The 25,539-nt window shown below is 46.1% G+C and overlaps 1 protein-coding gene across 1 annotated transcript in view; it reads left to right on the forward strand.

The window, feature by feature from the left end:
• The first annotated feature begins 265 nt into the window (after nt 1-265).
• The window catches only part of PARP1 (poly(ADP-ribose) polymerase 1), a 33,952-nt gene continuing 8,678 nt past the window's right edge, over nt 266-25,539 (forward strand). Inside the window, exons 1-14 of the mRNA XM_027659269.1 lie at nt 266-436; nt 4,192-4,354; nt 5,244-5,362; nt 6,456-6,670; nt 12,017-12,113; nt 13,540-13,656; nt 15,175-15,351; nt 15,818-15,959; nt 17,609-17,749; nt 18,486-18,728; nt 19,868-19,936; nt 20,687-20,819; nt 21,994-22,189; nt 23,468-23,596. Coding sequence (XP_027515070.1) covers nt 317-436; nt 4,192-4,354; nt 5,244-5,362; nt 6,456-6,670; nt 12,017-12,113; nt 13,540-13,656; nt 15,175-15,351; nt 15,818-15,959; nt 17,609-17,749; nt 18,486-18,728; nt 19,868-19,936; nt 20,687-20,819; nt 21,994-22,189; nt 23,468-23,596 — 2,061 coding nt within the window. The 5' untranslated portion in view covers nt 266-316. The remainder of the gene's footprint in view (nt 437-4,191; nt 4,355-5,243; nt 5,363-6,455; nt 6,671-12,016; nt 12,114-13,539; nt 13,657-15,174; nt 15,352-15,817; nt 15,960-17,608; nt 17,750-18,485; nt 18,729-19,867; nt 19,937-20,686; nt 20,820-21,993; nt 22,190-23,467; nt 23,597-25,539) is intronic.

Consider the following 25,539-nt stretch of genomic DNA (forward strand, 5'->3'; position numbering starts at 1 on the left):
GCTGCGGACAGAGAGGCGGAGGGAGGCGGAAGGATGTAGAGGGTCCCGGCAGGGGATGGGATGGGGATCCGAAGGGTCTCGAACCCGCGTGCTCCGGGGTCCGCGCGGCCCCGCGCCACGTGACGCGCCGCCGCCCCCGCCCCCCATTGATACACCGGAGGAGCCTGCCAGTCACGCTCAACCGATGCCCGAGCGGCCGATCCGCCCGGCGGCCGAGGCGGGGCCGGGCGCTCGGCGCTCGGCTGTTGCTGCCTCGGGCGGGGGGCGCGGCGGGCGCGCGGCGAGGGGCGGCTCCGCGGCGGCGGGAGCGGCGGCGATGGCGGAGCCGGCGGAGAAGCTGTACCGGGCCGAGTACGCCAAGAGCGGCCGCGCCTCCTGCAAGAAGTGCGGCGAGAGCATCGCCAAGGACTCGCTGCGTCTGGCGCTCATGGTGCAGGTACAGCGTGGCGGGGCCCGCCCGAGCTGGGCTGGGCTGGGCTGACCGCTCCGCTCGGTGCCGCCAGCGGCGGGGCCAGTCCGGGGCTCCGCATCCTCCGCCCGCCGCGGCGCTCCGGAGCCGCCTGGCTGCGCCGCTCGCTGGCGCGGGGGCGAGCGCAGGCTATTTTTAGCGGAGGCGCCTTCGCTCGGTGCCGTGCCCGCCGCAGGGGCCGTGCCCGGGGCAGCCCTGCCCGGAGCAGCCTACCCGCAGCTCCCCGGCGCGGGTGGGATCCGCTCCCGCCGCGCTACAGGGGCGGCTGGAGGCGAAGCGGTGCAAAGTTCACCGCTTGGTGCTGTGGCAGGGCCGGGGGGGCGGCCCGGGGGCCCGCACAGAGGCGCTTTGTTGCCGCCCCAGGGGGCGAGGTGGGGGGGGGGAGTGAGTTCGCTCCGTGGGTCGGTTTTTCCGTACCCCGGGAAGCGTCATCACTCAGGGCACCCGGTGTCGGGGCCGGGGAATCTCCGCCGGGTGGGTGCTGCTTTGCATACGAGACAGAGGAGCTGCAACCCGGAGGGGTTGGGAGGTCTGGGGCAGCCCCATGCGAACTCCCCTGACAGTCCCATAACACGGCAGGGTGGGCGGGTGCGCCGGATGGTCCTGCAGAGCTGCTGGCACAGGGCAGGCGTGGAGCAGCCGAACCGCAATCAGCGAACTGGCTGCGAAGGCACGTCCTGCTGTCAGCCACCCTCACGTTGTTATTTGCCTTTTGGGGTAGAAACTGCTCAGCTTCCCTTCGGAATGGTGGGAAGGGCCCTGTCCTGCTTTGGAGAGCTGGGGGCTGTGCACGGAGCCGACATAGCAAACTGCTGTGCGAGGATAGGCAGGAAATCGCCTCTCTGCGGGGGAGGCATACGCCTCTTTCCCTGAAGGGGGGTACTTGATCTCCCCTGGCTCCAGCAGGGGAGATGGGAGGGGGCACCTGCAGCGTTTGGGGATGCGGGAGGACAGCGGGCTGAGGTTGGGAGTTGTTGCTGTGAAAGATAAGCAAAGGCATATATGTGTATCTGTGGAAGGCGAGCAAGGACGTGGAGTGCGAACGCCAGAGGAAAGCCTTGCGGATGGATGGTTGCTGTGGTTCCCTGAGGAGCAGGTTCTGGAGGACGTACCTCCTTGTGCCCCGGAGAGAGGCAGCACTTGGAAGCAGGAGGGGAAGGGTCCAGTCCTTCCTCTCCCGGGCTGCCGGGGCCTGGCCCCCCTCAGGGGTTGCTGCATGCGGGGCAGGGCTGGCAGGTCTGCCGGGCTTGGAGGCACAGCTGGCTCCCCGCAGGGGAAATACCTGTCTCTGCCTTTGTTCCCCAGAGCCTCCTTCCTCTGGGAAAAATGTGGGACCGTGCGGTGCCAGGCTGCGGTGTTTGCTCGCACGTGTTCCTGCTGCTGCCTTTTCCTTTTGTCTCTCCGGCTGCCCTAAGCCGCTCGCTGGAGCTGCTCCTCCTCCCCTGCTCCAGCTGCTGCTCCTCGGTTTCCTCGCGTTTGTTATCCTTTCCTGCCTTCCCCAGCAGTTTAAGCTGATGCGAGACGGGCTGCCCTTCCTCAGCACGGGGGCCTGGGGGTCCGCGGCGTGCCTGTGTTCTGGTTCTGTAGGGTTTGGTTTATGGAGCGATCTCTTGGGGGCAGGTGGAAGGAGACATCAGGGACTGTGGCATTCCTTTTATTGCCGGCCATCTCCCCAAAACTGCAAGTCTTGCACCAAACACTTGTAATTTTATTTATTCCCCCACAATCTTTTGAATTTGTTTGATCTTTTCTGCAAAGGGCTCTCTCCCCCCACTGCCAGTTTTTCTGCCAGCAGAGCACTTCTCACACCCTGCTGCTGAGCATCCCCCCTCCCGAATTTCAGCAGAGCACGCAGGCCCCTTGCTTCCTCTTGGGGAAATCCCCTGCAGAGCAGCCTCTGTGCTGCCATCAATGGATAGAGCTCTTTTGCAAATTGTGCAGAAGAAATCAAAGGGAAGCCCAGACCAAGTCCTTAGCTGGGTTAGCTGTGACCCCCCTTTTGTTTTGGTTCCTCAAGAGCTCTGAATGTCGTCAGTGGGGTGCTCAATGTTTGGAACAGGGCAGGCACTCAGGCACTGCAGGATCAGCACAGCTTCGCCTTTTGCTTCCAGCTAGAACTGAGTGGTTTCTGTTATCTGCATGTGCAATGTGAAAGTGAATCGGTCTCTTTTTTCCTTAGTTTGTTTAGGAAACTTTGGTCTGAAGATAGGTGAGCTGAGAGAAGTTGTGTAAACAAGACCTAGCTTGCCTGAAGGTTTCATTTTTCACACAGAGAACTCAGGAAGTCTACAACTCCATGTAGAGGAGGAGATCTACTCACTGCTTGCGTGGCTGTCTTGTACATTGAGCCAGCTCTGCTCCCTTTCATACACCCCAGTGCCTTGTGCCGCCAGCATCTTTCTGTTGGGGGCAGAGTCCTGAGGAGTCTTTCAGGAAAACTCTAGACACAAGCTCAGATGTGTCCAACTTTTGGTGCCAAAAGTGCTTGTGACTTCTAGAGATGTTGAGAGCAACTGCAGGGTGGCTGCTGTGGTGCTGTGAGTGTAACTGGGTAATCCAAATCCTGGCTTGTGGGAAGAGTCCAGCTGGAAATAAAAATGTCTTCTTACAGTTGATGGTTAGTTATATTTTGGGCTCCCAGCTCTCCTAGTTCTGTGCTGTGGTCTTCAGAGCCCTTTCCTTTTTGCTCATGCACGGCTTGGAAATCTCCCTCCTGATTGTGAGTGATACAGTGAAAGCTTTCCTAGATTGTTGATTCCGTATCATCAGTAATAGTAATTACACAGCACTGAGTTGTTTGTGTGTGTTATTTGGGGCCAAACCACTGTACAGTTATTTTGTCTGATGGGTAACCGGAGTGATGGCCAGACTGGTACTTAATGTGTCTGAGTCATAAACAAGTGGAGCACTTGTATGATAAGGCTGGTGCAGGGCAGGGCACTCTGGACCTGCACTTCAGGGAGGATTTGGGTGATGCTTCTGTCCTGATTGCAGAGTCATAGAATGGTGTGGTCTGCAAGGGACCCTAAGGAGCATCTAGTTCCAACTGACTTGCCATGGGTAGGAATGCCACCCGTTAGACCACCTTCACAGTAAAGAATTTCTTCCTTATATGCAATCTAAATCTACCCTTTTCATTTTAAAGCTGTTCCCCTTGTCCTATCACTACATCCTCTGCACCTCTCTTGTAGGCCTCCCTCAGGTACTGGAAGGTGCTATAAAGTCTCCCTGGAGCCTTCTCTTCTCCAAGTTGAACAAGCCAAACTTGCTCAGCCTGTCTTCACAGGAGAGGTGCTCCAGCCCCCTGATCATCTTCGTGGCCTCCTCTGGACTTCTGATGCAGGACTTAGTTGGGCTTTGGTGTTTCCTTTAAATTTTGCCTCTACCTCCTGCAGCTGAGGCTATGACCTTTGTTTTTTTTCCAGTAAAACAGATGGGCTAAGCAGCAGGAAGATGAACTGGTTAAGCTAGCTAAATGCTCCTTCCACGTCTATCCCCTTTGGGACAACTCTCCAGCAGCTTGTCTGTCTTAGTAGATTGTCTTCTTAGACTTTGTCCTAAATAGCATCCATCTCTAAATTTAAAGAAAAATAAAATTAAAAAAAAAATCACTTGCGTTTGCCCAGATACTCTTTTTTATCTTGGGTTTTGGTTTGGTTTTTTTTTCCTCCCTTGATTCTACCTGAATTGCTTAATCTTGGCCTAATGTGCTTTATTCTTAGTCGCCTATGTTTGATGGCAAAGTCCCTCATTGGCACCACTACAGCTGCTTCTGGAAGCGGGCTCGAATCGTGTCCCACACAGACATTGACGGTTTCCCTGAGCTTCGGTGGGAAGATCAGGAGAAAATCAAGAAAGCCATTGAAACTGGAGGCCCTGGAGGAGGTAAGCAGAGGGCTCGTGGTGTTTGAAGGTTCAGCTGGAACTTTGTTCCTTCTTCTCATGCTGTTATCATGGTGATTTGATTTCTGTGTCCCTTCAGCAAGTGATGTCAGAGGAGCTGTTGAAGTGTGTCCGCACTCCAGGGCTAGGACACTGGCAGTATCATCCAGCATGTTAAATCAGTGAGGGGGAAAAAGCCAAGTCAGTTGGCAGATATATTGAAAAGTACTTTTTGTAATCATGATTGGTGTATTTTGTTTTCAGTTCTCTAACATTAACAAATGCTCCTGTAGTACGTTGTTTTAATGGTATCTTCACTGCAGTGTGGTTGTTATGGTGGCTCTTTGTTACCCCATGAACTAGTGAGTCAAATGAGCAAGTAAGAAAGGTAGAAGTCCAGACTAGGCTAAACTCACTGTGTCTCAGTGTAAAGCAAGGATACCGGGCAGCTTTAGGTTGAACTTTGCTTGTGGAAATGTAGTAATACAAAAAGTGAAAGGCAACTTGTGGTTGGGAAGAGGAATTCTGCTTTGAAGCAGAGCTGTTAGTGACTCCTGTTCCAGTCAGTTCTTCAGTAAGATCTCATTTTACACTGCTTTTAGGAAAGAAACAGAAAGGGTCAGCTGTGTGTACCTTTGCAAGTGTTTTAAAATAATTAAATAAGCAATTCTGTGCAATTGCTACTTGGCTGTTTAAAGAACTTGGTTTTTATTTTCAAAATACTTTTGGGCATGGATGCTTATCTTGCTCTGTATTCAGATTCTTGGCAAATGAGTGGCTGGAACACAAGAGGTTTATTAATCCAGACTGCTAACAATCTGGGACAGAGAATAAGAAAATAAGGGAATGCACATTAAAGCCGAACTCTGTATTTATTTGCTTTGTTCTCCAGGAAAAGGAGGGGAACAGGAAGGAGGTGGCAAGGCTGAGAAGAGCCTAAATGACTTTGCTGCAGAATATGCCAAGTCTAATAGAAGTACTTGCAAAGGCTGTGAGCAGAAAATAGAAAAGGTAAAAAGCTTTTCCTGGTTCTCCATCTCTTGTCTTTTATCCCACCAGTTTTGATTCAAACAGTGCCTTTTATAATTGCTTCCTGCCTGTCCTGCATATGGAAAGCACTTGCAGAGATGCATTTCTGTGTCTGAGGAGCAGCTGTGTCCTGGACAGCTGACAGTAAAGGCATCCCTCAGGCAGTGGTAGCCTGGGCTTCAAACCTGCTGATTCTTCCTTTCACTTGGGTCTTAGAACAGGCTGAAACGCTGCTCACCAGCTTTTCTGTCGCAAGAGAGCCATCACCAACTGCAGCTTTTCTTGCTTGTTGCTGCACTGCAAAGGTGCAGCCTTTCTTCCTCCTCAGCCAGACCAGCTCTGTCTGTGTGTGTGTGTGTGTGTGTGTGTGTGTGTGCAGGGTATCTATATTAACTCCATGAGAGCAGACAAAACCAGCAGTGAAGTTAATTAACGATGCAGCCTTGTAGTTGAACATGTCTTGGTGCTCTGCTTCTAAGGGTAGTTGGCAAAATGAAGTTGCAAACCTCTGATGGGTGTGAATAGACCTGCCAATTGGCTAAAGCTGGCAAGGGCCAAACAGCAGTGCAGGTATGCTTTTATCTGCAGAAACAGTGGTGACTGTTGTGTAGATGTTTCCTTGTTGGAGCACAAAGTACTGCAGTCTAAATGCAGCTAAACCAACTACTTGTTAGACATCTAAAAAGTAATTTGCAGTAAGACAGAGTAAGATCATATTATCATGGATGTTTGAGTGGTAGAGACATAAAATTAATTTTTAGAATTACCTTTATAGGCTTTGTTCATGAGAGTTTTACTTGTTCAAGCTTACTGGAAGTTGGAGAAAATACAACAGGATTACCTGGTTTGAGTGGGTTTTGAACAGAAAACTGCCTGAAAAAGTGACTTTTTCAACCTAGAAAGAGTATTGATGAAAGCAGAGGAACCGTAGTGAAAGAGCTTGAACAAAAGTTGCAGACTTTGATAGAAGAACTGTTGCCGTTTTACAGGTGTTTAGGAAGTGTCATGTTGTTAACATTCTGCTCTTTGCAGAATGGCCTAACAATTGCTCTTGTGTTACCTTAATCTCCCTCAGGGCCAGATCCGGATTTCCAAGAAGATGGTGCATCCTGAAAAGCCGCAGCTGGGAATGATAGATAACTGGTACCACCCGGACTGCTTTGTGAGCCGCCGAGCAGAGCTGGGCTTCCTGCCGTCCTACGGGGCCACTCAGCTCCTGGGCTTCAGCATCTTGAAAGCTGAAGATAAAGAAACTCTGAAGAAGCAGCTCCCAGCTACCAAGAGTGAAGGGTATGTGGGCAATGTAAGAAATTCCATTGTACAGAGGAGCCATTGTCTTAAAATACATCCACGATAAATGTTGTGTGACATTGTTGTTAAAACAGCATTGGTCACAGGAGGATTTGGTCCTTCCTGTGACCTGAGACAGATGACAGCAGACATTCCTTGTCCATGGGAGCATTGCCCCCCATGTCTGCCTTGAGGAAATGCAGAGACCTGCAGCTGTGACTTGGAGGGCTGAAGTTTTTCAACCATAAAATACTGGGCTCCACATCTCCTTGTGTGATACTGTTATCAGTGATGGTTTCTCCACTCAAACCACTTGTTAGAGAATTGATTTGACATCTCTTATCTGTGACAGGTACTGAATCTGATAATGGTGTTTATTGGCCATGTAGTGCTTACACTTGGATGCTTTTATTTGCTGAATCTTTTATGGTATGTCTGAAATTTCATTGCCTTGCGTTGAAACTTTTAGTGGAGGCTCTTGACAGAACTTGTACTGACAGAGAAGTGTTTCCAGGTGACTTGCTGGTGCTGGTGGATCTTTCTTTGTTAATGAAGACTTTTGTTACTTGATCTTGAAATGACTTTGCCTTGAGTCATGCTTCATAACACAAACCAGTGAACACAAGGAACTTAAAGAGAAAGGAACCTGAGGTGTTTCTGAATCCTACAAATAAGAAAGATCATGTAGTTGGAAAACATTGGGCTTCTCTGTGCATTTTAGACTGAATTCAACTTTGCTTTTGCAAGGACTCACCATGAAAATGTCCAGTGAGACTGATTTTGGTTCTGAGAGGCTGTGGCCGTGTCAGATCTGCGGGGTCTTCATCAATACTGGTCCTCCAGACATGCATCTAATGGGTGTGGTGTAGGTTCAGAGCCTGGCGTGTATGTGAATGCCCTCCTTGGGCACAGGTGACAGAGGAGCCTGCATCAACTGAGCTGTGTGGTGGTAAGAGGCTTCAACCCCCATGCTTTATTCCTGGTTGGAAAGCAGTTGCTCCAGAAGCATTGGGCAGTGATGCCAGTGCTGTGGGGAGGGTCCTGCAGTGCTGCTGGAGCCCTGTCAGGTTCTGTGCTGTTCACCTCACTCAGCTAAACTGGTAGAGACCAAGAGGAGCTGTGTGCATGTGTTGGGCAGTCTGCTGCCTTTCCATGCATTCCACGAGATTTTACCTCTGTGTGCATTACAGAGTGTAAGCAGAAGTGCAGTATTTTAATGCATTTGCAGCTTTTCAAGTAGTCCTTTCCTTTTCTCCTGAGCTGCGTGTCCCACTTTGTCCTAGAACAGTGTGTGAGTTTCATGGTGTTATTTGTAGTTTTCTCCTATGTCCTCAGCAAAGCTCTAGAGATTTGACTGTGTAAGTGCTTCTCTTGTCTGCCCTGACTCTGCTTTTCTGGGCCACTTCTGGGATGCTATGCAAAATATGAAGGTTTTGTAGACAGGCCACAGAGTAGTTTGCCAAGTCACTGTGTAAATAAAAGCCTAGAATTGCAGTGGAAAAAAGCTCCACTGGTGATGTAGGGTAATGTGAACCAGAAAAGCAGCAGGACGTCTCACCTTTCCTGTTTTCTAATCACTGCCTGAACCAGCCCCCCAACCCTGAAGGTGCTGGCTGGCTCTTATGCTCCACTACCTTCTGCTCTTTGAGCTGTGTGCTTGAGCCAAGGGTAGCAGGGGTCAATTGGAAAAACAGTTGTCAAACAAACTGAATGAGTGAGAGTGTAGATAAACAGAATGAGGTGGAGAGGTGTGGTGTGCGAACTACCTGTGATTTTTCTGCCAAGAAAGCACTGCAGTTATGGAGAAGACAAAAGAAAAACACACCAGAGGCTTGAATGAGGTGCACTTACCTCTAATCATTCACCCTGTGTGTTCAATCAGATAACAGGAATTAACAACAGAAATTATGGCATCTTGCTGAAATGATGTTACAGCATCTATTGCAGGTGAGATTCTCAAAATGATCTTCAAAGATATTCCTAATTGTGCTGTGTCCAAATTATATCTTGACTCAGAAGTCTCTACAATTCAGATGTGACCCATCCAAGTTTAAATGCTGCTTCTGCATGTCCAGCCCATAGTCTGAGGAGAATCTTTGGGACTCCCCTGTCAGCCCTTTCTGTAAGGTTGGCATTATGGTGTGCCTGTTGCAGATGAGAGAGGTGAGGTGCCAAGCAGGGCTACCAAGAACAGGTTGGAAAATCCTTTTCTTCTGAAGGGCAGAAATGGGAAGGTTTCCTGCAAGGATTCTGTCTCTTTTCCTCAACCACCTCTGGGTGAGGCATGCTGACCCTCCCCTGGGCTAGGAGCTGTCCTGCCTACGCACCAGCATTTTGCAGGCCCGGAGGAGGATGATCTTGTGTCCTTGCTTGCGGCTTCTCTGTAGGAGTGCTCACATGCTGATGTAGCAAATGCAATAGCAGCTTGCGAGCACCCTTGGACAGTATTCTTTTGGTAGCATGTGTTTCACCCTCCTGCTTTGAGCTGTAAGAATTCCCTGTATTTTCTGCCTCTCTTGTTTGGGTAGAATTTCTGTCCAGGACAGGAGCAATGTGTCCTTCTGGAGATGTCATGCAGCACTGGATTAACTGCAGAGGTTGCCTGAGGCAAATGATAAGTACTCAGGTCACTGACAGTCTGGCAGTGCCTTACTGTGAGGAGGTGAAAAGTGGAGTTCTTTTTCCTCCCTGCGTGGGCTGCTTGCCTTACCCAGCATTGCTGTGACTGTCCTTTCGACCCCTTCATTCTCACTGTAAGGCAGGCAACATGAAAAATATAGAGTAGATGGTAAAGAGGGGCCAGGCTAGAATGGGACAGGACAGTTCAGCTCCATCTTCATTTTATTCCAAAGCTGGAATAAGTCTTGTAGCTGTGTATCCTCCATGAAGGTGAGAAGTGGTGTTTGTGTTGCCTGAGAAGTACCAGTCCTTCTAAGCTGTTGGGCTGTACCTGTTGGATGTTGGAAAGGTGTCTTTTTCTCAGCAGGAAAAAGGGTATACACAGTACGATCCAGCTGCTGTGAGCAGCACACAGTGTTTGGTCCCAAGGATGGAAGATAAAATTAATGTGTGTGTCATTGAAAATGTATTTTGTCAATTGTTGTAAAATTTGCTCTTTTGGGAAGGTGCAAGATGAGTTCAGTTTTGCCATTCCCTTCTCTAGGCTATATATAATGATTAGTGTTTGCTTTAGCCTTGGGCATAGCCAGGCACAAAGGAGAAGGTGACCAAAAGCTTTGTGCCTCTCTGTAGTTGGGATGATCCTTCCCACTCTGTTTGTTTCCAATGGCTGGAACAGGTACAGTAATCGCTCTGTCTGGGAGAGCAACTGCTGTCCCCTTAACTCTGAGGAGAAGCTGCCAAAACTGAGTCACTGCTGGAATTTGGATGCTTTCCCTGGGTCACAGGGCCTCTCACAAGAGTGATCACCTTCCAGTGGTTGGTGTGCTGGATTTGCTTCTCTTGGAGACTAGGAGACAAGTTACATTATGGGAGTGAGTGCTGGCTTGCTGGAGGCAGCCTGACCATCAGCAGACACTGCAGATACACAGGGTTGGGCACCCATCCTAAGCACTTACACCTTCCCCAACCAGGGGGCTTAATACTGTAGCAGAGTGTGTTGTACTCAAGCTGGTATGTTTTTCCCAGATTGTGTTGTGTAACCCCGACTCTGTTCAAACTCAGGGAGGTCACTACCCTCATGGTGGGGCTCAGTGAACACTCTGGTCTTGCCCCTGGCAGAGACTGCAGCTGGGGAGGAGGGAGGACTTGCTTGGCCTGGGCACTGCTCTGTGTGTGCTGGAGCCAGTCCTGCTATGTTGGTTGCTGCTTGCCTGATTTAGAACACAATAAGGAGTTTTTCTCAAGAAATTGCTGGTAGCACAGTGCAGCTGTTTTCCCACCCTGAGGCAGTGCACAGCCCCAGCTCACTGATGGGAACTGGCAGGGGCACAGCTGGAAGATGAGCTCTTCTGAAAAACCAACCCTCAAAGACTTGCAGAGTGCTCTGAACCATGATTTGGTGAGAGATGATGATGATGGGGCTAGTGGTGACCCCTGCAACTAAAATGAGCACTTGGCCCAATTATAGGGCCAGGATGGTCATTAGAATGTACAGGTCTCACGTGTGAGTCTCTGGGAGAAGAGTACCTTCTGACATCCTCCTGCAGCTTTATAGCTAATAAGCTGTCATACAGAGTAAGTCTTAATGGTAGCAAAATACTAGAAAGTGAACTGTTTAAAATTGTAAGTAGGAGAGCAGTGGAGAATGTCAACTTTATGGCTTAACCATCATCCACAGCTTGTAAAATTAAAACAGATGCTTTCTTAAAAAGAAACCTGGCTGATGTTTCAATACGATAGCAGCTCTCTCAAAATGAATTTCAAGATTGAAGCTGTGTTCATTCTCTGCCTCGAGTTGCATGCCCATCCTGCCTCAACTGGGGCAAAATTTCCCTTTGTATTCTCATGGGCAGAGTACACACTGATTTGATTTATTAACACTGATGTATTTTGAAACCATGCAGATGAAGCGGATGACATAACTCTGGAAACACAAAGGATCTTCCTTTGAGGTCTCTTGTCATTCTGAAGTCTGCCAAAAACCCCCCAGTTTTCATTTGGCTTCCTCTTTCCAGTCTTTCTCAAGCAGTGTTTTTTGTAACTTCTCCCTGTGAAGCTCCAGGACCCCAGCTAATAGCAATAAATTTCCACACACACTACTCACAATAGTACATCACAAAACCGCTATCGGCCTGGGAATGCTTTTCAAGCAGAAACGTCCACCTGTTTGGTTTCAGAGGCAGGCCAGTATTCCAGTCTGAAGAGAAACTAGATGGGAAATACCTAGTTTCCCAGTGTGTTAGCTTACTAAAGTTACTTAGTTTGCTGTCCTTCATTTCAGTGTGGACTGTCTAAGCTGAAATATCAAGCTGTTGATTCGGCTGAAAGACACTATGGTCTTTTAACCTTGCTACACCACCTTAGATTTGGAGAGCTATTCAGTGATTCTTAGCTGTGTCTTTAGGGTAACTAATATGGGTGTATATGAAGATGCCTGGAAATGTTGCAGTATTTGACATACTTTTCTGCCAGACCATATGATTACCCTGTAGAAAAGCTCTAAATGTATCTGACCTGATTGAGGCAACTCATGTTGTGGAGCCAAATACATGCATACAATCTAGCACTGAGGAATTTGAAAAATGGGTTTGCCTGCCAAGACTGAGGATATTCAAGCCTCTGCAGATATCGGCAGTCAGTAATCTGAGCTCTGGTAACTGCTGGACAGGCATTTAAATAACTTCCTTTCATGTGTATGTGTTTGTTTTTTTTTTTCTCTATTAGAAAGAGGAAAGGAGAAGAGGTAGATGGAAATGTGACTGCAAAAAAGAAACAGAAAAAAGAAAAAGAGAAAGAGTCAAAGCAGGAAAAACAGCTGAAGGTGAGTTTTAGCTGATCATTTCTTAAAAACTGCTTTGTTAGAACAGTGCCGTGTCAGGCACTAACTGAAGAGCTGTAGCACCTGGAGAAGGCAGTACCTTGTGCCCAGATGGAGCAGTTGCAGCACAGCTGGTCCTTGTGTCCTGACACACAGGTGGTGCCCTGTCACTAAGGCTTTGCTGAAAGCAATTCACCCTGCCCCTTTCTCTCGAGACAGGAAGGATGTTTCCAGTCTAGGACTTGTGCTTATTGGATTTAAATAAATGAGGTTAAATGCCTTTTCTCTCAGAGAGGCTGTTTCTGTGGTCCTTCCTGTATCATCTGGCTGTGGTGGCTGGTGCTCGGAGCCCAAGCACTGTTGGAGAAGAGCTTGGGAAACAATAAATAGCTCACTGTAAAAAATTAAACAGAGATAAAGTGTGCAACTCTACATTAATGAGAAATCATACATTTTTTCACCCTCTAGGGAGATGTGTTCAGTTCTTGGGTGCAAATTGTGATAGATCACAGATTTCTGCCTTTCACTTTCTAGAATATCGTGGGAAGAATTCCCAGTAGAGCGTCAGGAATTTTGTATTTACTGAAAGTTCCCAAGAAAAAAAATTAACAAGCTGCTTTTGCTGCAATTGAAGTCTTAATGGAGCTGTAGAGAAATGGTGCCTCCACCTTTGAACAAAAGTTTTCTTTTTTGTTGTGTGGCAGCACCTTAATGAAAAAAAAACTAGCTGAGAGATTTTGAAGGTATTGCTGCTGCAATGCAGATGTTCAGGACAGATCAAGGTACTTTGTGAATCCACTTCATGGACGAGCACTTCTTAGGATTAGCTTTGGGTTTACTTTTTTAACAGCGTTTCATCGAGCGTGATCATTAACACTGAAAATGAAACCTTTTAACCCAGTTAACCAATTCTTCTAGGGTAGACTGCACCTCTGACTGTAGCCAGTGAAAACATTCAAAAACTGAGATATTTTAGAATGCTGCTTTGCTTTCCAACCCTTTCAACTTTTGTAGAAGATCCCGAAAGGATGTGCATGCTCCTCTGCACTGCTGCGGTGACTGAGCTGGTAGAAATTCCTCTTATGTTTAGTTACCTTAAAATAAAAGCAGTGACAATCAGCATTTCTGATTTTTTTACTTTGATAAAAGGCTCAAATGCAGCCACATCCCTGCTATTGTCAGTGTCAGCTAGTTAGGTGGTATTTGCAAAGGCTGTTGAGAGCTTGCTTAGTAAGAACACTGCAATTTGATGTACGTGACTCCCTTTTGGTAAAGCTACTGGTTCTTGAAGCTCTTCACCTCACAGTCTGTGTGAGATGGTTTTAGCAAGCATGGACTTGCTAAAACCTTGTCCACATACTGCAGTTTTAAGAGTGTTCTTAGGTACTTGCAGTCGATTGCTTTCTAAGCTGCTGGGTTTTGTCAACAGGAGCAGACAGAGCTGATCTGGGGCATCAAGGATGAGCTGAGGAAGGTCTGCTCCACTAATGACCTGAAAGAGCTGCTGATCGCCAACAAACAGGAGGTTCCTTCAGGGGAGAATGCCGTGAGTTGATCTGTAGTTGCTCTGCGTGTGCACCGGCTCTTTGAATCAGTGAAGCTGACCCGACCCAATATTGCTGCAAGGTCCATGAATCTGAAGCGCGTTCCTGTAACACATAAAAAAGAAATTTGGTGCAAAGCCCAGTCCTTTTGTCCCAGGACCGTGGTGATACTGCTGTTAGGCTTCATGTGAAGGGCAGTGTGGTGGTGTGTGATGCTGAGTTCAGCGCCTTGGTTGCAGTGATGTGCCTTTATTCTATGCTCAAAGTGGTCCATGGTTTTTTGTGGTGGTGGGGTTTTTTTGTTGTGTTTTTTGGGTTTTTTTTGTTGCTGTCTCTTTAAGAGCACTTCACATCGCCTTCCTCAATTATGCAAAATGAAGCAAAAAGCGTAAAACTTCTTTCCTGGTTTCTTTTCTAAAAACTGTCAGTTTCAGTCTATGTAAGGTGTGAAAGTCTGCTCTCTTTCAGAGCCACATACTGCTTTAAGTATTTGTATTTATCAAGACTCTTTGAAAGGAGTGTGGGCTGGGATGTGGGAAGTGTCTAGACTCAAAATGGTCATGAAATACTCTCTAGGCAGGAAAACCTGGACTTGTCTGAGCCTACATTCCCACCTACCTACTCATGTGCTCAGAGGCAGTAGCTCATCTCCTCCTTGGCTGTTCTGGCATGGCAGCCTGATCAGGTGCTGTGTGGTAGGTATGTTCTCCTGAACCACAGAATTATAGAATGGTTTGGGTTGGAAAAGATCATTTAGTTCCAAACCCTCTGCCATGGGCAGGGAATGTCACTTTGTAGATCAAAGCCCCATCCAGCCTGGCCTTGAGCACTTCCACAGATGGAGCATCCACAACTTCTCTGGGCAACTAGTGCCTCACCACCATTGATGAGTGAAGGATTTCTTCCTAATATCCAATCTAAACCTACCGTCTTTCAGTTTAAAGCCATTCCCCCTTGTCCTACCACTACAGGCCCTTGTAAAAAGTGTCTCACCAGCTCTCCTGTAGACCCCATTTAGGTTCTGGAAGGTCCTATAAGGTCTTCCTGGAACCTTGTCTTCTCCAAGCTGCACAATCCCAGCTCCTTCAGCCTGTCTTTACAGGAAAGGTGCTCCAACCCTCTTCTCATTTTTGTGGCCCTCCTCTGGACTCATTTCCACAGGTCCATGTCCTTCTTATGTTGGGAGCCCCAGATCTGGAGGCAGCACTCCAGGTGGGGTGTCAGGAGAGTGGAGTGGAGGGGGAGAATCACCTCCCTCTTCCTGGACAGGAGAGACTGTGAGCCAGAGGTGTGAGGAGATAGGGTGTGACTGGAGAAACTTTGTGGCATGCCTCTAAGGCATCATGTATCAATCAGCGTGGGTAAGAGTCGTGGTTTATGTTTAGCGTATGCGTGACATGCGCTGGAAACGTCTGCGTGCCAACAGCCCGACAATTATTTTCGTGTGCAGTGCAGTGCAGTGTGTGGGCTTCCAACCTCCTCCTGCCGTGACCTGTTTTGTTGTTTCTCTGTTGCTTTAGATTTTGGACCGAGTAGCAGATGGGATGGCATTTGGAGCTCTGCTTCCCTGTGAGCAGTGTAAGGGGCAGTTTGTGTTCAAGAGCGATGCATATTACTGCTCAGGGGATATCACTGCCTGGACCAAGTGCGTTGCTAAAACGCAGACTCCCAACAGGAAAGACTGGGTAATCCCGAAGGTGAGTGTTTACTGCATATTTCATGTTCTGAAGCACATTTCTTAACTGATGTTACCTCTTGTGAGGAGATTGGATAAGCAGCAGTGAGTGTTGGATGCCTGAGAGCAGTGTGCTGCAGTGCTGAGCAGCTGTCACAGCAGGGAAGTCCTGTCACAGCAGGGAAGTCCTGTCACAGCCACATCCCTCCAGGAGCAGGCAGCTAATGCATAAATTAATCATATAATTTCCAGTAACATTAAATTGAAAGAGATGTTGCTGGTTTGATTTAAAACTCATCACTTACCCTCTTCCAGCTTTGTTTTTGCAGTCAATGAAGTGGGGGTTTGCCTGCCTTAGTGTGAATCTCTCGGAAATCCTTTCCAAGACTTGCAGTAAATGCCAACATTTGGCCAGTGCTCAATTTAGCCTTCAAATCTAACAGTAGTTTTTGTCGGTTTTAAATTCTGCTTATGCTTCCATCCCACAGGAATTTCGGGAAATTCCTTACCTGAAGAAATTTAAATGTAAGAAGCAGGACAGGGTGTTCCCTCCAGATGCTGCAGCTGTGAACTCTGCACCTCCTCCCTCTGCATCTGCTCCTTTGTCAGAGGCTGTGTCTGCACCCAGAGGTAAGTGTCTGGCTGGGCATGGGCTGGTGGAGTTTGAAATGATGCTGAGGCTGCCACTCCCAGCCAGACAAACGTGCCACCCTGAACAGGCATGCCCTTGTCCTCCTGTTTTTCAGCTCTCCTGCTGAAAAACAGTCTCATGTGCTTCATCTTCCTAGCACAGGTGGGCCCTGGTACAGTGGGTTGCCTGGGGACATGGACTTGAGGTCCTGGTTGTTTACTCACAAATCATTTTGGGTGTTTGTTGATGGTAAGGAAATTATGTGTTTGCAATGAATCAGAAACTTAAAATGCCGATGTTGCAAAATGTGTCCCAATGGAGACCTGCTGCAAAGGGCCTTGTTGCTTGGTTTCTTGGTGAACATCCAGGGACATGCATAATGCCAAATATTCCACATAATTTTAGATTTTAAGGGCAAAAGGGGTTTTTGTGATTTCTTTTTTTTTTTTGTGTGTGTGTGTGGTTTTTGGTTTGGTTTGGTTGGTTTTGGGGATTTTTGTTTTTGTTTTTAAATCATCCACTGAGATTTGGCTTTACCAATCACTGACTCCCCTTATGCAAAATGGTTGTGCTGTCTCCAGCCCATAAGGTAGCAAAAGGTTGGGCTCCAGAAACTCCCTTTAGGCTGTTGGAAGAGTTGTATGCTTTGGTGATATAGCCTGTCCATTAAGATCTATGCTGAATTCTTTCTTATTCAGCCTTTCTAGCTCTGACCATAGTTTTGGGAGCAAGGCATTATTGTTACTTGGTGAAAAGGGTGAGAGTAATTCTGCACAGATAACTTCAGCCAGATCATGTTATTTTAGCAATGAAGACAAAATAACCCAGGTCTTGATTCTGATTAGCAAATTGATTCCAGCCCCAGTGCCCCCTGACAGTAAACTCAAAAAGTTTGACCAGATTTTAAAGCCAGGTTGCTTTGTTTGCTGGCAACCAAACAAATCTGAGTTGAGAGGAGCAGAGGAAACACAACCCTTGGTTGGTCAATCAGAATTTATAGCATTTAGCTTCAGCAGTGCAAATATGCTCTTAGATACTTACCATGCCCTGGATGGACCCACCTGCAGAGCATTAACATGATGTGATGGTGCCTCAGATGGTTACCAGTCTACTCCTGACTTGTTATGGGGTTTGCATGGTACAGCCTTGTACTGTCTATAAGATCAAGACTCAAATATACTGTAATGTAGGAACACTGTTGCTTGAGAGATAATCCTCTCAGCCCCTCAAAAACAGATTTCCTTTTGAAGAGGCAGGAGCTTTTGTGTGACAGTGAGTTTCTCCCATGTTGTTCAGGCATCAAAAAAGAGCGAAGCAGAGCACAGTCTCTAGTAGCACAGTACTGAAGCAGAGTGATTTTTTTTTTTCATTTAACAAAACATAAAAAGGGCAACTAATATGCCTACATATCCATTTTCCTGTGTTCTGTCCCTTCTCTTTGTTGGCAGCTGCCAGGCTTTGTTGCTTTTCCTATGTGAAGGGGAACTTCCTCCCACTTGCTTAGCACAGTTGGGACCTGTTTGGCCCCTTGTCCCCCTGCCAGCTGGGCTGATTGTACAGAGTGGGGGGGATGCTGTCTCTTTGTGCTTGTTGTGTGGGGAACTCTATGCCTGTTGCTACCATACTGTGTTATTTCCAAACCCCTTAGACAAACCACTGACCAACATGAAGATACTGGTTGTTGGAAAGCTGTCAAAGAACAAGGAGGAGGTGAAGAGCATTGTGGAGGACCTGGGAGGAAAGATGACCACAACAGCTAACAAGGCCACCCTGTGCATCAGCACACAGAGTGAGCAGCCCTACCTCGGTTACTGGTAGCACTGGTAACAGAGCTGAGCAGATTACAGAGGGCATGTGTCCTCAGAACCGTCTGGGGATCAGTGTTTGGATTAGGGGGAGTGTTTTGTGTGCACACACGGCCTTAGTGTGCTTGGAAAACTAAAGACAGCTGTGTGCTGTTTGACTTCACTTGCTTAACGGGTTAACCCTGTGGGTTGTGCCTTAAGGCTCTGTTGGGTCTGGCAGCTGGAGCTGGGATCTGTGTGCAGACTGTGGTGCCCTGCAAGCCACCCTTGTTGGGATGAGAGGTGCTGGGGGCTGTGTCTGTGCTTGCCTTGGAGAAGCTACAGAGCTGACTGTGGGTGCCTGAGGGCAGTTGTTTTCTCTACTGGCAAGTTAGGGTCTGCTCTTGCTCCCTGTTGGAGTCGGGGTGCAAACTGACTGCTGAGATAGATCTTCTCCCACTTGCCAGGAGGTCCCCAAGGAACTGTACAGCCCCAGCCTAGCTCTGGGAAGGTGAGAGCTGGACCAGTCTGGTAAAGCAGGAGTGTTCCTACTCTAGTCCAAGCTGCAGATTTGAGCCGAAGGCAATTTTCCTCCCCAAAGAACATGTTGAATCCAAAATGTAGTGGAACTGTGTTTCCACAAAGTGTTACAGAGCCCTGAATTGTGGCCAAAGGGAGAGGCTGAGTTCTAAATCCTCACTGGTTTTTTTTTTCTCCCTTTTCCTACCCTTGCCTCTGCAGAGGATGTGGAGAAAATGAGCAAGAAGATGGAAGAAGTGAAGGAGGCCAAAGTCCGTGTGGTCTCAGAGACATTTCTTCAGGATGTGAAATCCTCCAGCAAGGACTTCCAGGAGCTTGTGTCTCTCCATGCGCTTTCCCCTTGGGGTGCAGAGGTGAAAATGGAGCATGAGGAAATGGCTGTGGATGGAAAGAGCAGCAAGCCCCCAAGTATGAAGAGTGCTGGCAAGGTCAAAGAAGAACAAGGTGATGAACAAAGCGGTTGTTTATCCACAGGCCTGTTCAATTCTGTGCATGCACAAAGCAAACCTGGGTATGGTCTGTCCTTGCCCTTTTCTTGAGTTCTCTGCCCTTTTTCTTGTAATAAATTTAAATAACAAGACCTTAGGGCAAAACTGGCTTTAAGTAAATGTGAAGCTGTCTCCTGAGCTGGCTTTTGTTTTCCCTAGGTCAGTCTTGCTTCAGAGATCTGCGCTGTTTGTGCCCAGGCTTCCCTGACATCAGTCTAGTCTCTTCCTCATAAGACATCAGCTTCTTTGCCAGTTTTGGTCAATATTGCAGCTCCAGGGAGGTCCTGGGGCATCAAGATGACAGAGACTACTGTGACCCCCAAGGGGTGTTAGCAAGTGAGAAAATACTGGAGTCCAGGGCACTGGGTCTCTGCTACTTGATTAAGAACATAACGTTGTTTTAACAGAGGAGGAAAAATATCCACCACTAGTGGCATTGCTCACCAGTGCCAGAGAGAGCTTGCATTATTAACTTTGGATCGTGAACAAAAACATCAGGTCTGCTCCCTTATCTTTGGAACCTGTTCTCTGTATCCTCCAAAGCAGAGGTTTCTGTCATACAGTTGAGTATGTGGTTGCCAGACTATCTCACAGCAGTAGCATCTCCAGGGAATCTGAACACGCCCCCATGCCCTGTGAGTTTTTTAAATCCCATTTTGGGATTTGTGGTTACAGAATATGCCAAGTTGGAAGGGACCCACAAGGATTATTGAGTCCACTCCTGGCCCTGCACAGGACAATCCCCAAGAATCACACCATATGCCCTAGAGTATTGTCCAAACACTTCTTGAACTCTGTCAGGTTTGGTTGTGCTTATCTGCTGTGCAGGTGAAAAATGGTATGGTCCACCCCTTGGAGCCAGAAGGAGAGAGAGAGAATCTGAGAAATCTTATTTTTCATTTACTTGGTGGGGTGGAGGCTGTAATTTGACTGCTAAAGCTAGGTAAAAAAAAAAGCCATTGAAGTCATTGTGCTCATATATTGGAATCTGATTCACTTTAGGGTGATAATTATGCAAATGGAGAAATTTAAGTGTTGATTCAAGTCAGACTGTGTTGCTCACTTAGGAAAGAAATTAACTGTCTTTCATTGCAGGACCTAGCAAGTCTGAAAAGAAAATGAAGCTAACAGTGAAGGGTGGAGCAGCAGTAGATCCTGATTCTGGTGAGTGATAACAGTGCCTGCACTACCCACAGTCTTCAGGATGCATGATTGTTTGCAAAGTGTTGTTCTGGTGAAAGGCTAAGGGGTTCCATAAAAGGATCACGAGTTTTTAAACCTTTTTTGTTGCTATCAAAGGAAGGATGTTGACTGACATCCGAAGCTGAATAGTGTAGGATTGTTTAGTGGAGCTTTCAGAAGGACCTTTTAAATGAAAGCATGTGCCTTGTTCAGCTTCAGCAGCATCTGTCAGTGCGGTGAATAATGGCCCGGTCGGCAGAGGCCACAGGTCTGGCATGAACATCTGCCCCCAGAATTTTTGGGGAGCAGCTGATGCCACTCTCCAAACCTATGGTGCATGGATGTTGTTCTGAGAATTCCTACTGCATCCAAGGCCAAGCTTTGCTTTTTAGTCTATTTGCTAATGTGACACCTGCAGAACTGCACCTCTTGATAATTCCTTCAGCCAGTCATGCAGTGTTAGATAAGAGATTTTAGATCATCCTCTGTCAAAGGTTACAATTTTTTCCCCTCTTGTTAGGATTGATGTTCACTCCAGTTATCTAAAGATGCGTGCTCACAATTCATTAGAAGGAAAACGTGCTTCAGGTAGTTTTGAATGAGCATATGGTCACTGGTTTTGCAGTATTTTTGTTAAGTCACACTACATGAAACATTTGGGTGATCACAAATGCAGGAAGGAGAGCTAAAACAGTAACCTCCTCTGTGTTCTAATTTGTTTCTTCTCTGCAGGTTTGGAGGATTCTGCTCATGTCTTTGAAAAAGGTGGAAAAATTTTCAGTGCAACCCTGGGACTAGTAGATATTGTGAAAGGAACCAATTCCTATTATAAATTGCAGCTGCTAGAGGATGACAGAGAGAACAGGTGAGTTTAGTTTTCCCTTGAAATGCTTTCGTTCACATTTTCCCTAATACATACTGGATTTTTGACATCTCTGAAAGCCACTTGTGAGTTAAATGTCTTTGAGGAGATACTTTTAAAAAACCCCACGGCAACCCAAACAAACAAAAAAAAACTAAAAGAACTCCTCCAAACCTGCCAAACAACAAGCCACCCATGGAGAAATCTCTGCTCTGCATGGAGACATTTCTTTGTGATGTTGACAAAACCTAAGGGGGGGTGTGTTTCTCCATATTCTCCAACTTAATCTTGTCTTCTAATTGCAGAGCTGTAACCTGGGGAAACAAAACCAGATTCTGGCTGTTCTACCACAGTGTAGTCCTGAATTAAGCCCTGAGGCTTAACAAAATGCACTGAAATAGTCAGGGCTGATCACGTGTTTAGCTTTTCAGTCCCCTTGGGTACATGGTGGAGCTGTCCAGTGGTTGCATTGCTGATGAGATAAAGAAATTGTGAGAGTGCTTTAATATGAAACTGCCCCTGCCAAACAAAGTGACACAGAAATCCGGGGTAGCTGATGTCTGTCATCAGTAACCATGGTTCAGCTCCAGATTTATTGCACTTTACCATGTTCATAATAAGCTTGTGTGTGAGGTTGTATCAGGTCTATGGTTCAGTACATGGAGGGATCTCTGTACCTGACGTACTGGAAAGGTTGACTGATTGTACCCCCATAAATACCACGGAAGCTCACCCAAGGTGGTGGAGATAGTACAAACAAATACTTGATTTGCTTCTGGTTTCTCTAAAATACTGAACTCTGGGGCTTGAGGCTTAAAGGTGCATTGTCTTAGTTTTTCAAATATATGATCCAAATAGCCTGAAGATTTTTATTTACAAACCATTAAGACTGAAGAGGTGTTAGGCTCTCTTTTCCTGCTGGGCACCCATTTATTCTCAGGGCTGTAGTTCTGGTGCGTTAACACTGGGCGTTTTTCTTGCCAGTTCTTGGACATACACTCTGTGGTGACTCCTCTGTTGATTTCCAGCAATTACTGATAGACAGTGTCTTCCATAAAATTAATGGTATGCAAGGACTGATCGGTTGTGTGGGTGTTGCAGGGTCAGTGTCATTTGGACTGAGATCCAGCACTGGAGTGTCTTATGTCTGTTCTCTTCTCACATTTCATTTCTATAGATACTGGGTGTTCAGATCTTGGGGCCGTGTGGGCACTGTAATTGGGAGTAACAAGCTGGAGCAGATGCCGTCAAAAGAAGATGCTGTTGAACACTTCCTGAATTTGTATGAAGAGAAAACTGGCAATTCTTGGCATTCAAAGAACTTCACTAAATATCCAAAAAAATTCTACCCCCTGGAAATAGATTATGGACAGGTAACTGTGAAATGTCCAAGTACCAGGTGCAGCATTGCTTAGCTGCCTTGCTACAGCTGTTCTGTTCTGTGCTCACTGTTGGATCTCTTACGCTTAACAAACCAGAGGAATGAGGTGCAGCTATTGCATCTTCTCTGTGCTACAGGAGAGAACTGTAGATCAAGGAGTGCCATCCATTAAAACAGACTGTTGGGAAACTATGGAGTTTTCTGTTATCGAGGCTGAAGTCCCTTTAGTGCTTGTTCTTGTTTACTCTGTAGTTTCAAGGGTGTTAATTAATTTGAACCTAATTCAGCAGTCAGTTCACATACATATTGTCTGAAAACCAGATTTTCTTTTATTTAAAATAGATACTTCTCATCTGTCTTCTGCCTCCAAAATCCTCCTAAATGCAGAAGCAACTCCTATGCAGCATTCTGCTTAGTGCACATTTTGAACAGTCTGAGAAAGAGAAATTATTTGCTGCTAGTAAGGTTTGGTTGTTTAGACAGCTAAGCTAAATAAGAATTCTCTTCTTTCTGCCCAGTGAGGGTTTATGTCTTTAAATAAAGACATACCTTTAACTTACACTGTTTTTGGATGAAATAGTTGAATGCTGTTAGTAAGCTATAAAGTTACCAGAAAACATGTTTTCAAGCTGTTGAGTTTTTGTGTGGCCAAATTAATGGATGTCGTCTTTTGATGCTTGAATTCTGGAAATTTGAATATTTCAGTGGCAAAGTGTCTGTTTCACTGCAATGTACAGTGTTACTCAAAGCACCTGGCAGATGCTTTATTTGTACAATGCTCTCTCCAAGAAGGCATCGAGATGGTATTTTGGGTAATTGATGATTCTTGTACACATCTGTGACAATTTTTATTACAAAAACTTGGTGAAACTAGTTATTACGTCTATTTTGTCATAAAAGCAGTAAAGTAAACAGTTATTTTTCATATCAAAGTCTCTGTGCAGCAGAAGGCTTGCAGAAAAAGTAATTAATACTGTTGCTTGAGGTGAAGCAGAGATGCAAAGAGAGTTTCTATTCCCTTAGTTCTACTTTTCTGCTTACTTTTTACTGTGCTAGCTCTTGAAATAACATCTGCCAAATTACTGAATAGGTGGTTTTTTAAACCCACTTTGTTCCAAAATGTCAGAGCAATGTCCCACGCTCCCCATGAACTTCAGGCTAGTCATAGGATGCATACACTAAATTGGTTTTGAGTTGTTGCCATGGCAGCCAGCCTGTTACTTTTATCCTTTGTGATTTTGCTAATTCTGATACTATTTTTACCTCCTAGGATGAAGAAGCTGTCAGGAAACTGACAGTAGGTGCTGGGACAAAATCAAAACTTGCTAAGCCAATCCAAGATCTTATTAAGATGATCTTTGATGTGGAGAGCATGAAGAAAGCGATGGTGGAATTTGAGGTGACTTCTCCCTTCTAACCATCATACTTGCACAGACAGAATTTGCAAGTTCTTTGCAATCTGGGGTGCATCATACTTCCCAAAAGTCAGTGTAAGTTTAGATCAGCTTTAAAATAAAGGCAAGAGTCCTGCTGGAATTTGCCAAGCACTGGAAGTAGTGACTTAGTTATGATACATGCAGTTCTTAAAACACAGATACATTCTTTGCCTATCAGTGTCTTCAATTTAACAAACCTGTGAGGAAAGTTGTCTGCCGGTCCTGGGATCAGTAATCATTCTGTCTTTTTGTTTGTTTGTTGTTTTTTTCCAGTGACACATGCATAGTGACCACTGTTTGCTGAATGCTCTTAAAATAGTAACACAGATAAGCAATTTGCTGGTGATGTGAGGCTGGAGACACGTCTTTTTTTTGCTAAGTGGTGAACCACATTTGGGGCTCGGGGGGTGCTGGTTTAGGTAGCAATTGAGATGCAGCTCAGACTTGATAAATGCTGCTAGTTAATACAAACTTATTAAGTGCCTTGACAAAGTCCACATCCTCTTCCAAACAGGGCAAAACTTGAGATTGTTTTTGTTGTATTTCTCATTTGTTCTAATAATACTCTATTTTCATCCATCATTATTTTGTCCATACTTCTTGATCCATCTTTCTAACAAGCTTTCAGAGAGTTGTTCTCTGTCTTCACCTGTCTCTCCTTGCACAGTTTTACTGGTGTTCAGAGATCCTGCTGTTTGTTTTAATGCAGCCATTCAAACTGAATTGATTCTAAATAACAAATTCTGATTTTCTTCAGCCAGCTTAGTTATCCTGCCCTAAGACTTCTTATTTAAGCAGTTGCTGTTTTTTCTCTGTGGCAGTATTTTGTGTATCTGCCTTTCAGAAAAGCTTTGCACTGTTTTCTACAGAAAGCTTTGCACAACATTTTGTAGCACCTTCAGTTAATTGTGTTCTCCTGTATCTTCAGAGGTGCTTTACATCCAAATCTTGGTTAATATTAATAATTCTTTGTAACTGTAACTGGCTAAAGACTCTGAACTGATCATCATCTCATGTCATTTGGTTTTGTAGAACTCTGTTGAAACGATGTTAATTCACACCATCTGCAGATCTATAGTAGAACTGGGACTCCAGATGGGCCTGTCTTCCTATTAGATTTATCTTCCTGTACTGATGCTGCCGAACAGCTGTGTTCCATTAGAGGAGATAATATTTTTCCTAGTGAGAGGTTTCTGTGCATCGTCCAGAAATGGCTGCTTGGTTCCTTTAATCAGCCTCCTCTTGAGTATTTCATTCCATCCAGGCGTTCTCGCTCTGCCAAAACTGCAGCAAATTCTTAGTTGTTCTGTTACATGACAGTGGATTTATCTGATGCATTTGTGTTCCTGCTTCTAATTTAGCCTTCAAGAATTTTACCTGACCAAGCATACAGGAGTTTATTACAATTATCTATGTCGTTGCCTTACATGAAAGGACTTGTTAGAGGACTGAGTCTACTCTAATGCTGTGTCTTCCTTTGCCTGAGTGGAAGGCAAAACATCTTCCTTGCCTCTCATGGCAGTCTCGGTGCACACATCTGTGATGTGGAGCTAATTCTTCTTGTTAACCTCAGTACTTCTGGTGGTAATTGCAGTGCTGCTGTTGTTTTAGACCAAGTCCCTTGGCTGCTGTATTCTTTTGACATATCAAACAATGAAGCTTTGGATGGAGTTGAGCTTTATATCAGAGCTTAGCTCTGCAGGGCTCTGACTACCTCCCATGAGTCGCAGGAGGCACAAACTCCAGCCCTTTGGCGGTTTGTGGTCTCTGTCAGAGTTGTACTCCTAAATCACATGATTGGGGGATGTTTTATAGGTGTTAGTGTTTTAGTGCTTATATATGTTATTTTATATATTTATTTAACTTATGGTTGGTATAGGTGTCTGCAGCTATTCTGCACATCCAA

The sequence above is a fragment of the Corapipo altera genome, unplaced genomic scaffold (genome assembly GCF_003945725.1).
Source record: "Corapipo altera isolate COAL_440 unplaced genomic scaffold, ASM394572v1 48, whole genome shotgun sequence".
Taxonomy (NCBI): domain Eukaryota; kingdom Metazoa; phylum Chordata; class Aves; order Passeriformes; family Pipridae; genus Corapipo; species Corapipo altera.